The sequence below is a fragment of the Bison bison genome, unplaced genomic scaffold, assembly GCF_000754665.1.
Source record: "Bison bison bison isolate TAMUID 2011002044 unplaced genomic scaffold, Bison_UMD1.0 scf7180017864160, whole genome shotgun sequence".
In the NCBI taxonomy this organism is placed as follows: Eukaryota; Metazoa; Chordata; class Mammalia; order Artiodactyla; family Bovidae; genus Bison; species Bison bison.
This window is the reverse complement of record NW_011494732.1, coordinates 6940263-6952520: the sequence shown is the minus strand read 5'-3', so window position 1 is coordinate 6952520 and position 12258 is coordinate 6940263. Positions and strand designations below refer to the sequence as shown.

Sequence of the window (12258 nt, the reverse complement as noted above, 5' to 3'; positions counted from 1 at the left end):
AGGCCAGAGGAAGAGGAGGGCAGAGGGCTGGGCTGAGGCTGCATTGCCATCAGCCCCAGAAACGTCAGACTGGAGACACACAGAGGCGAGATTTCCTACAACCAGGCACCAGAGCAGACAGCAGGGCTACAAAGAAGAGGTGACGGCAGGGACAGGTTCCTATGACTGGGCCTGGTTCCCTGGAGGGAAGGTAGGGGTGAAAGAGAAAGCACAGCCAAAGAGGAAGAGACTGTCCCGGGACACCGCTGATGGGCCAGGTTTTAGGTGACACCGTTCTCTAAACCCAGAGTCCCTACGGACAACCTCTCTTAAATCGTGCAGAATGCAGCAGGTCATGGACCCTCACTCCAGAAAAATGCACACACACTCATGCACACAGATAACAATCTGTATTTAATTTCAGGGGAGCGTTCAAATTCCCTGAAATCCATTCCAATGGTCTGGGTACAGGTCATAAAAACACAAGCCATGAAACTTTAAAACTCCTGCACAGAAAAGAAAAAGACAGTCAACAGAGGGAAAAGGTAACCTACAGAATGGGAGAAAATATTTACAAACCATGTATCTGATCAGGGGTTAATATCCAGACTATGTGAAGAACTCCTACAACTCAAGGACAGAAATACAATCCACTGTAGCGGATTCATTTCGATATATGGCAGAACCAATACAATATTGTAAAGTTTAAAAAAAAAAAAAAAAAAGAAATACAATCCAATTTTAAAATAGGCAATGGACTTCAACAGATATTTTACAAAGAAGGTCTACAAATGACCACCAATCACATGACAGCATGCTTGACATCAGGAATCACCAGATAAATGTGAATCAAAACCACAATGAAGTAGCACCTCACACCCACTAGGAATGCCCACTATCATAAAAAAGGAGACAGCAAGTGTTGTGGAAAATAAGAAGGAAATGGAGAAACTGGAACCCTTGTGCACTACTGGTGGGCAGGTGAAACGGAGTAACTGCTGTGGGAAACAGTATGGAGATTCCTCACACACTTAAAAACAGAACTGACAATCCAACAATGGTACTTCTGAGTATATATCCAAAGGAATTCAAAGCAGGATCTCAAAGGGATACTGACATGCTCATGTTCACTGCAGCATTATTCACAATAGCCAAGAGGTGGGGGCAACTTAAATGCCCATCAACACATGAACAGAAAGAGAAAATGCAGCATATCCATACAGTGGAATATCAGTCATCCTTTACAAAGAAGAAAACCCTGGCAAGGATGAGCCTCAAGAACATTAATGCTAAGTGAAACAGACAGACCCTGCCTTATTCAACTTCTAAGAGATCTAAGAAGTAGTCACAATTAGAAACAGAAAGTAGAAAGGTGGTTGCCAGGGGCTGGGGTGGGGGGTGGAGGGAGGTGCTGTTCAATGGATATAGAGTTTCCATTTGACAAGATAAAAAAGTTGCACAGATCAGTTTGCATTAAAAAAAAAAAAGCACATTGGTAATATCACTGACATGTACATTTAAAAATGGTCACAGAAGTTCTTGACCACAATTAAAAACAGAGACAGAAAATACAAGCAGTACATGTAGGAGGGAGAAGAGGAAGGTGCCCCAGGCTTGAAGAAGCAGGGACACAGGAGGAAGGCTCCCTTGATGCCAGGCTGGGCCTGCAATGGGCTCACCTGGGCCAGAGGCCTTGATCCTCCCGCTGAGCCTGCTGTCCCCGGGGAGCAGGGAGATCGCCACTCCCTCCCTGGGGCTGGAGGCACAGTGCCCTAAGGAAGGCAGAGTGCGTCAGTGTGTGCAGGGCAGATGCAGGGCAGAGCTGAGACTCCGCCGAATGGCCAGAGTCAGTGCCCACCGCCCTGTCCAGGGGCAAAGCAGGAGGCCAGGTCTGGAGGGGCTGGACAGGCTCTCCAGCAGCCCACTCCTGGACCCCATAAATCAGTCCTCTTTCTCTGGGACGGCCCCCTCAGGAGGGGCACTGACCTTCCACCCAGACCTCTGACTTTGAAGGCAGGACAGGAAGGAAGGGAGGGCCCACAACCATCATGAACTGGACCATAAATGTTGGCAACGGGGTCAAAGACAGGACAGGCTGCCCCGACATCTTTAATGGCTGAGACTTCAAAGTACTGGGTCATCGAGGGAAGGAAGGATTATAAGACCATCGGACTATGAAAAAAAAGGAGCCGCAGCGCATTGTAGAACCGTTCCGGAGCCCTGCAGCCAGCAATCTGGAAACAGCACTAGGGCCCCCCTCTCTTTCCAGGAGGGAGCACCCCTCCGGGATTTCTGCTGTGGCCACACTATCTTTCAGCGGAGGGACTGCAGAGACCAGCCCCACGCGGAGGAGGTGGGGCCTGGATTCCACGGTGCCAGTCCGGAGGAAGGAAGGGCTGCCCTTCGGCGAGGTGGGGTCGGGGGAGAAGCGCGGCCCGGGGCGCACTCACCGCGATGCACTGCCTCATGATGCAGCTCTGCTTCATCCGCCCGGGGCCCCCGAACTTCTTCATGTCCTTGCAGAAGTGGCACTCGCCGCACTCCGTCCGCAGGCAGGCCTCGCACTTGCGGCATCGCGTCCGGCGCCGGCGAGCTCCCGCCGTGGTCCGGTTGGCGGCCAACTTCACCGCGGAGGCCGGGCCCAGCTTCCCCTTGGGCCGACCTACCGCCCGGTTCTGCGGGAGAAGACACGGGCGACTTGGTAAGACGGCGGTTTAGGCGGTAAAGTGTGCCCCACCCCGCAAAGACATACTGAAGTCCCGACCCCACGACCTCAGAATGTGATCTTATTCGGAAATAGGGTCTTTACAGAGGAAATCACTAAAATAAGGGCCTGAAGGGGGACGTTGCTCCAGTGGGACTGGTGTCCTTGTGAAAGGGGGAACGTGGACGCAGCAGAGAGATCTTATGTGAAGACGCGGAGAGACGGCGGAGAGATGACTGGAGGGCTCCTGACTCCAAGCCGAGAAATGCCAAAAAAGCCAGCGGACGCCAGAAGCTGGAGGAGGAGAGGAAGGGTCCTCGCCTAGAACCTTCAGAGAAAGTAGGGCCCTTGCGACACCTTGACTTCCAACTTCCAGGCTCCAGAGGGGATCCGTTGTTTGGGGCTTCATTATGGCAGGCGCAGAAAACTGCACGGGACATCCCTGCTTCTGAGGGCAGCTCAAGAGCCTCCCGTGGCCCCCACGCCTCAGGCCAGGCTCCTCAGGCCACCTGTGTCTCCGCGGGGAGGCCGTCCGCCAGGAGCACTGCCGCCTCCGCACACCGCCGGGCTAAGGCCAGCTCGGGCTGCAGGGTGCAGTTTACACACCGCCTTCTCCTGGCCGCCCTCCCTGACCGCCCGCTCCGGCCCACCACAGCATAACTGCCCGTTCTCCTGTGAGAGTCTTCTCGAGACAAGAGCTCGGGAGGCAGTTACGGAGGGTGCTTGTCGCCACTGTCCCTCAACAAGGCGGCTGACACCTGGCATGCGCTCAATAAACCAGACCCCGGGAGAAGGAGACGGGAACCCTAAGGAGCTGATTTCTGAGACCTTCTCCACATGGGCTCCAAATCCTATCAGAGAAACACAGGTGAACACAAAGTGCTGGTAAATGCTGAGCAGGGCACGAGCCAGCCACATGTCCTGCTCTGAGACCCTTACGACCTGGCCACCAGCTCCAGAGCCTCTTGCAAACCAGGATCAGAAGCCAGCTGCTGGGACACTGTCCACCCGGGATCAGATCTGGGAAAGACCTGGATGGCATGGAGAGTCTGTCCCGCCTGGGGCAGCTTTCTATTTTCTGGAAAATGGTTCATCCCTTGGTCAGGGAGACGCACTCTCTTCCCAAAACTATCTAATTGGCATCAAATGCTTCAAGCCCTTCTTAGCCAGCTTCAGTCCATCCCGGCCTTTTCATCTTAGTTGCTTGCCAAACTTGGATCCTTTGGCAAAATCCTGCCCCGCGCCAGCTCCCAGGCTGAGAAGTGTGGTTACAATGTACCACAGTGCAGAGAAAGTCTTCCTTCAGGGGACCCCCCACCACAGTACACACTTACAGTCTCCTCCCCAAAAACTACAGGGGCTGCTGAGAAACTTACAGCCACATCAGCAAGGAAAACAGCCCACCTTTCTCTGAGAATCGCGCCTCACTCCCACCATCTTCTCTGAATCGTGATCCCTCTCATCCAGACCCAGATCCACGGGTCCCTGTGTCCTTACTGCCCCTACCCTGACTCCGCCACTCCCGCCAGACCATGCCAGTGTCCCCAGGCAGGGTACGGGGCTGCCCCAATGCAAGTTACTCCTCCTGCAAGCTGTGGAGGGCCTCCTTACACACCACACACACCCCAGGGAAGTTGGGGGGGGGGTGTGGCGCGAGTCATGCACGTGGGCAGTTCCACAGCCCTGGCAGGCACCTTCAGAGGGGTATGTCAATCTATGCATCACCTGTCAATTCAGGTCAGGTCTTGCTGCCAGATGAGTAGTGAAAAAAAATCAGTTTTCAGAGTCTCTAGATTTGAGAACAGCAAGTAAGGGACTGTGGACCCGAACACTAAGCAGCAAGCAGCCATGACAGGGACGGTGACCACAGTGCAGGTGGGCACTTGCCGGGGGCCTGGCGTCCTGCTCATCACTTCACACAGGGCATCATCTAATTTCCCCGTAATAACCCTGTGGGAGATGAGGAAACTGCAGCTAGAGGGCAAGTGACCTGCCCAAGGTCAGGGAGCCAGCAGAGGATGTGCATACCCTGCGAGTGTGAGTAAACACTATAAACCAGAGTGACGCGCAGGCCGAGCAGGACGAGCACCCCCAGATCCACGGGAACGGGCCCACAGCTAGTGCCTCGATGCCCTTAGCAGAATGGAGGCTGACACGAGGTGCAGAGGAAGACATCAGTTTCTAGAGAAATGGAGACCGGGAAGGTTTTTTTTTCCTCTCTTTATAGCCCAGAAGACTCTCCGGTAAAAAGCCCTAGTCCAGTCAGCAACTCACTCCTCAAATCCCTGAAACATGGGAGATTCAGAGCTACAAGTCAGGTACAGAGAGGAGAGCACACGCTCCAGCCCCACAGACAAAACCAAGGCCAAGGGCTTACACACTGACCCTGGAGCAGGAGAGTCTAAAGACTAGCTTCTTTGATGAAGGGAAAAAATTCCAGGTGTCCAAAACTGGCTTCTGCCTCCCACTCAGGAGCATCAGGTATAAACAGCCGCTGAGCACCCCTGGCCTCACTGGCCACTTGGAACTAAGAGAGTTGGGTCAATTCAACCAGTCATAAAGCTCATACCTGACTCTGAAATAAACCCACTTTCCTTTGCTTCCCAAAGTTCATTTTCATCTGAAGAAGCACTTTCCCAGGCTATGGGAAAACCAAATCTGTCTGGATCTTGATGGCAGCTGAGACATCCTGGAAAATGACAAGAGTCAACGGCAGACAACGCCTCAAAGGAAGAGGTTTAAGGGCGGCTGCTTCCAGAGACCTTGATTCAGGCCCTCTTTGCCAGGCCTCCAGAGAAGCTGCTGCAGCCTGCAGCTTCGTGGGCCAGCAGGAGTCAACTGAGCAACACCTGAAATTCAGGAGCCTTATAAAGACCGCTGAGAAAATCAACAGGTAAGATCAGAAGGTCTCTATTAGGGAAGGTGACGCTTCTAACCTAACTTCTTTTGGGTAACACCTAAACGTTCCCAAACTTCTTTTGGTCCCAAACTTTGGTGTCCGACTCTTTATGACCCTGTGGACTGTAGCCCACCAGGCTCTTCTGTCCATGGGATTTCCCAGGCAAGAATACTGGAGTGGGTTGCCATTCCCTTCTCCAGGGATCTTCTCTGGATCTTCCCAACTCAGGGATCAAACCCAGGTCTCCTGCACCAGAGTTGGATTCTTTACCACTTGAGCCACCAGGGAAGCCCAAACCAATACTCCATTCTACTCTATCCTACCTGTACCTCTATTCAAATAACCCAGGATATTCCTTTGTTAATTTCAGCCTGAAGTGTTCTTCTCAGCAAAAGGGAATAGTAGCGACCACTGACTTTCACATATAAACAAAGCAGTCTCCCAAACCCCAAGGTTTGTTGATTTTATCAGCTCAGGACTCATAGTCTCAGCTCCATCTGGTTAGGAAAATTGAACCCACACAAATCTTAAGTATTCCAACACTTTTTCCCCATCAACATCTCATAAGTATCATCCTTAAAAGGAATGTTATTGATAAGAAAGTTTTAAACAATGAAATTTTTTTAAAGGAATACTACTGAGATAGTTCATTCATTCCACAAACATTAACTAAGTGCCTCCCATCAGATCCTATTCTCCAGAATATTCATGGGCAGAACCTTCAATCCCTCATCTCTAAAATACTGGGATTTAACATTAGTTGGATTAACCTGAATTAATGAAAAGACATCCCACGTTCATGGACGGAAAGACACCACCATTAAGATGGCAGTACCCCCTAAGTGGCCTACAGACTCAGTGCAACCCCTGTGAAAATCTCAGCTGGCTCATCTGCAGAAACTGAAAAGCTGATTCTAAAATTTATGTGGAGGGACTTCCTTGATGGTCCAGCAGTTAGCACTCCACACTTCCAACGCAGGGGGCAGGCTGGATCCCAGATCGATTGGAGAACTAAGATCCCACAAGCTATACTTCATGGCCAAAAAAAAAAAAAAGAAAATCATGTAGAAATGCAAGGAACCTGAACAATCTTGAAAATGAAGAACAAAGTTGGAGGACTTACACTTCCTGATTTCAAAACTTACTTTGAAACTACAGTCCCCTGATAGCTCAGCTGGTAAAGAATCTGCCTGTAATGCAGAAGACCCCAGTTCGATCCCTGGGTTGGGAAGATCCCCTGGAGAAGGGAAAGGCTACCCACTCCAGTATTCTGGGCTGGAGAATTCCATGGACTGTATAGTCTATGGGGTCGCAAAGAGTTGGACACGACTGAGCAACTTGCACTTCACTCACAGTAACCAAAACAGAGTGGTACTGGCATAAGGACACATACACAGATCACTGCACTGGAACTGAGGATTCAGAAGTAAAGCCCCATAAATACAGTAGTTATAACCAACTGATTTTTGGCACGTGTGTCATGACAATTCAGTGGGGAAAAGAACAGTCTTCCCGACAAATGGTGTGGGGATAAACGGATATCCACATGCAAAAGGATGACGTTGAACTCACATCACACTACATACAAAAATTAACCCCAAATGGATAGACAACCTTAACGTAAGAGCTAAAACCATAAAACTCTTAGAAGAAAAACTAAGGATAAATCTTCATGACCTTGGGTGAGGCAATGAGTTTTTGAATATGACACCAAAAGCACAGGTGACAAAAGAAGATAAAACTGGACTTCAAATTTGAAACTTATGTGCTTAAAAGGGCACTATCAGGGACTTCCCAGGTGGTCCAGTGGCTAAGACTCCACGCTCCCAATGCAGGGTTCTGGGGTTTGATCCCTGGTCAGGGAACTTGATCCCACGTGCTACAACAAGACCTGATGCAGTCCAAAAAAAAGGCACTATCAAGTAAGAAGTACAGAGAGTGGGAGAAATTATTTGCAAAATATGCATCTCTTAAGGGGCTAGTATCCAGAGGGTATAAAACAGCAACAACAGAAAGACAGATATCTCGGGATTCCCCTGGTGGACCAATGGTTAAGACTCTGCACTCCCAATGCAGGGGGAGCTGAGTTCGATTCCTGGTCAGGGACCTAGATACTCCGTGTTGCAACTAAGAGCCCAAGTGCTACAACTAAAGATCCAGGACATAGCAATGAAGGTCCTGCATGCTGCAACTAAGACCTGGCGCAACTGAAAAAAAAAAACAACAAAAAACCCAATAACTATCTCAGTTTTAAAAGGGGCAAAGGATTTAAGCAGATATTTCTCCAAAAAGAGATATAAGAAATGGGTAATAAGCACATGAAAAAATTTCTCCAAACTAGGCCAATAAAGCATGTGATCTGTGCCAGAGACTCATTCATTAACCCTCTCACACTCACACCCACCCACCTACCCACTCAACTGTCTTCTGGCTGTGAATTATATACAGACTCGATACTGGGTGCTGGGACTACAAACCTGAGTAAGGTGTGTTTGTTCCCTACTCTCAAAGGCACTACAGTCTAGGGGGAGAAAGATGTGTTACTGCATAAATATGCACTGCAACACAATGATGATAAAATCAAAAGCGAACATTTACTGAAGTAACACTCTTTTTCAATATTTGTATTGATAATCTATGAGGGAGGAATTATTATCTTTCCAGGTGGTTCTGTGGTAAAGAATCCACCTGCCAATGCAGAACACGTAGGAGATACAGGTTGGACCCTGGGTCTGGAAGATCCCCTGGAGGAGGAAATGGCAACCCACTCCAGTATTCTCGTCTGGAAAATTCCATGGACAGAGGAGCCTGGTGGGCCCCAGTTGATGGGGTTGCAAAGAGCTGGATATGACTGAGCGCGCGCGCACACACACACACACACACACCCATTTAGAAATAAGGGAACTGAGGCACAGTGCAGTTAAGTGATCTCCTTAATGTCATACTGCCCATAAACGAGAAGCCAAGATACCCAGGCAGGGGCTCTACAGCCTGGACCCTGGCATGCTGACCCAGAAGTGCCTCATCTCACGAGGAAGAGAGGCTGAGACAAGTGTCACACACAGTGGCTGTGACTAAAGTGAGTTTTAGAGAGAAGATAGGCTGCTGCAGGCCAGGAGGAGGGGTGGGGTTCAGGAGTGAATATTCTAGGCAGAAGGAAGAGTAAGATAGAGAGAAGAAGCTAGATGACCCGTACAAGGAATAGCTTGATATGGCTGCTGGAAAACAGCCCTGAGGTGGCAGGAGCCTAAACCTGCAGGGCCCCATAGACCACATTATGGTGTTCTGCATAAAGAGCACTTAAAGGGCTTCGCGTACAGGAACAAAACTACTATATTCTGGCTGCACTGTGGGGAGTGAAGTTTTTGGGTGGTGGGCAAGATGAAAGACAGGGATATGAGTTGAGGATGCTACAGCAGTCAGGTCAAGGGTTGTGAAGGCTGGGGTAGAAGCCACAGGAGGAATGCCAGGGAGGGAAAGATTCAGGGGTGTTTTAGAAGCAGGGCCGGTTTAGAAGACCCGGTAGGCTGGGTGCAGGTGGGGCTTACAAACAGGATGAGTCCTGGAAGACTCTGAGGTTTCAGGCTAGAGCAACAGGAGAGAGGAGAGAACACGAATCCGCTGTGGACACATGGAATCCGAGGAGCCCATGAGACATCCAAAAAAGGTGGCCAGTAGCAAGCAGCCAGGAGGGACTGGAGCTGAGGCACACAGCTGGAAATCAGCATCGTGTGGTGCTGAACGACTTAAGTCCACAGGGTTGTTCAGGGAGAATGGACAGCGTGGACCACAGGGTCCTGAGCAGTACCTTCAGGACAGAAAACATCCAAGGGCCGGGTGACAAAGAGCACCCTACTGAGGAACTGCCAGAAGGGCAGGAGAAGCAGCAGGAGTTCGTGGCATCGCAGACGGAAGAGCTTCAAGGAGGGAGCAGGCCAGAGTTTCAACTGTCAAGAGGAGTCGGTCAGAGAACAGTAAGCGAGGCTGTGTCTGTTTTTATGATTTGGTGTTCCCCATCAAACTGCCCCTAACAGCAGCCCACTGACACCTGGCCCCAAGAAGGGTAGCCAGAGCCCCCAAACAGCAGGGAAATCTGTCATGCTAACATTACCTTCAGTTGTATAACAGATTTTTTTCAACATCATGTCTATTCCCAGATCTTCAAGCATAATGGACATCCCAGGAAAGGGTGGTTTTGAGCTGAGCTGCAGGCCCCTTAACACACACCTGCAGACTCCAGGGAGGGCTTGGGTTTGTTTATACACCAAGAGTAAGGAGCAAGAGAATAAAAACACAGGAGCTACCAGAAACCCAGGGGAGGGGTGGGCCTCTGGAGAATCCAAGGAAAGCTGGGGACCTTTCTCCCAGAAAAATGCACATACACACAAGGTCATAAAACTTTTGTATGTAATTTGGGGAGGGTTCAGGGACCCATATGAAAATGTCACTCTTATAACAGTTACAGAGAATAGTGCAGTGGTTACAGCCATATAAATTTCTGAGATCTTCTTCATCATAATTTCCTAAAAAAAATTTTTTTTGGCCGTGCCACGGAGCATGTGGGATCTTAGTTTCCCAACCAGGGATCGAACCCGTGTTCTCTGAAGTGGAAGCACAGAGTCCTAACTACTGGACCACCAGGCAAGTTCCCCTAATCAGTATTTTTAACAAACAAGAAGTAATCATTTTTAGTTAAAAAGTAATCATTTTAGTTAAAAAGGAAAAAAAAAGGAATAATGGTATTTACTCTTTAGCAGTTAAAAACACACACAAGATGAGATTCTCCTTACTAATAGCCCTCAAACTAAAAGAGCTGAAAAGAATCTTCCAGCACATTCTGCACTGAAGAAGCAAAGGAAGTCCATGGGAGAAGGCCCAACCAAGGGTCTCTCCCATTGCATGCGCCCAACACTGGGAGCAGGGAGGCGCAGGGTACTGTGGGAAGGTGCGGGGCAGAAGGCCAGCTTGGCGGTACACGCGTAAGGAAGCCTGAAGCCGCCCAGGACTGGACAGCACCCTCCAGTGGGGACCAAGGAAGTGCAGAGACTTTTAAGGTAGAGCAGGCAAAATTCTGATCAAGGGTGAGGGGCCAGGCTCAGCTGCAGGGACAGACCAGGTAACAGAAGCTTCCTGACAGGGCCTCCACTGGGGCCCTTCACGCAGCAGGTGGCCCGCAGCAGGTGACCAAGCATACCTGCATGCCCACACTCCAAGACTTCCGCCCCTCCTTGAAGGAGACTTTAGAGGAGAGCGGGGTCTACAGTCTGTGAGCTGCAGATTCCATCCAGAGACTCTGGCTCCCATGTGGAAGACACAATTGCCTCAGAGGAAGCCGCTCTTCTCAGATCCAAGAAATACTGGGGCTGAGGAAAGGGTTGGGGGTGGGAGGGCAAGCAGCAGGGAGCCATGACCTGGAGGGCTGGCAAATGCAGGGTCTGTGGCTGACAGCCAACTTCTCTATTGGGACTCTGGGGAAAACCTTCTGCCCACTGGCTGGCCTGGCTTACAGGTCATCTCCCTCAATGCTCCTGAGTGGTAGCATCATCTTAAAGCAAACACGGCAACCTGGAGAACTTCCGTTACTAACAACTGTGCCACAGTCAGGCTGACTGATGTGAGCAGGAGGGGGAAAAACCTGCCTACAGGGAGTATGGGTCCTCTCAGGAGTGGCAAAAAAGTGAAAATGTGATTTAAGCCCAGAGACGTACAGAGGTCCTGTCCCATGTAGTGTCTACCATAGGGTGTGGCCAAATTAAAAACCAAAACAAAAGAGGTAACAGGAACCTCACTCGACACACCGAAACACAATCAATACTGAATACAGATGTCTTATGAGTGACCAGATGCAGGAAGGGTACGCTGTTGGCAGGGACTGGGCAGACCCACACTGAATTGAAAATTTTCAGAGGAAGAGTTGAAGTATGAACCTAAGCAGCAAGAACTGAGAACCTCACAGACTATGCTTCTGCCCTGATTAAAGTTTTAAGGCAAAACCACTTGGGTTGTCTCTGGGTTCATCCGATCCAGAAGACAAGTGAGATTCAGGAACACATCATAAGATACACGATGAGCCTGAAAAACGTCCAGCAAAACTGAGAAAATGCACTTTAACTTCGTCTCTGTTACATAAAACCACTTAATAATATGTGTGTTACGACTTACGTGCAGTATATATAGTACTTCCTCAACCACGCCTGATAGAAGGAAAAAAAACGTTCCTACATCTTGGCCTGAACATTCCAAAACATCTTCATTCCACTGAGGAAATGCACCCGGGATTATAAGTAAGCATCTTATTCACCTAGTCTCATGCCCACACGATAACTCAACCCGTCAATGCTTAATTCCTCAGATAAGTCTACCAAGCCGGTGCCCTGTTTCAAATACCGTGCAGATTCTACTTCGTAAAACCTCAACTTTCTTCCCCTGCTTCCTAAACACGAATCTCCCCGGAGTAAATTTTCACGCCGTAAACACACCCAAGGCTTTGTTTTATACAGATTTCAAGCCCCTGGTCCCAAGAGAGGTTGCTTTCCCTTCTAGATCCAACCGAGGCCAAATACTGCCATCTGGGGTCACGGCTTCCTCTCGCCGCTGCCGCCGCCGCGGAGCGGACTCGCTGGGTTCCGGATTCCCCGCGCCGGCCCGAGCCTCGTACCCCTTCCTGTCTCCGTCT

At 49.9% G+C, this 12258-nt stretch overlaps 1 protein-coding gene across 2 annotated transcripts in view; it reads right to left on the bottom strand.

Annotated features, from left to right (window-relative positions):
* The window catches only part of KDM2B (lysine (K)-specific demethylase 2B), a 119183-nt gene that overhangs the window by 13882 nt on the left and 93043 nt on the right, over nt 1–12258 (bottom strand). The window contains exons 13-14 of one of the 2 annotated variants that reach the window (XM_010841340.1): nt 2430–2654; nt 1659–1751 (exon numbers count right to left, since the gene is read on the bottom strand). In XM_010841340.1, coding sequence (XP_010839642.1) covers nt 1659–1751; nt 2430–2654 — 318 coding nt within the window. The remainder of the gene's footprint in view (nt 1–1658; nt 1752–2429; nt 2655–12258) is intronic. The other variant, XM_010841341.1, reaches the window with a different exon arrangement.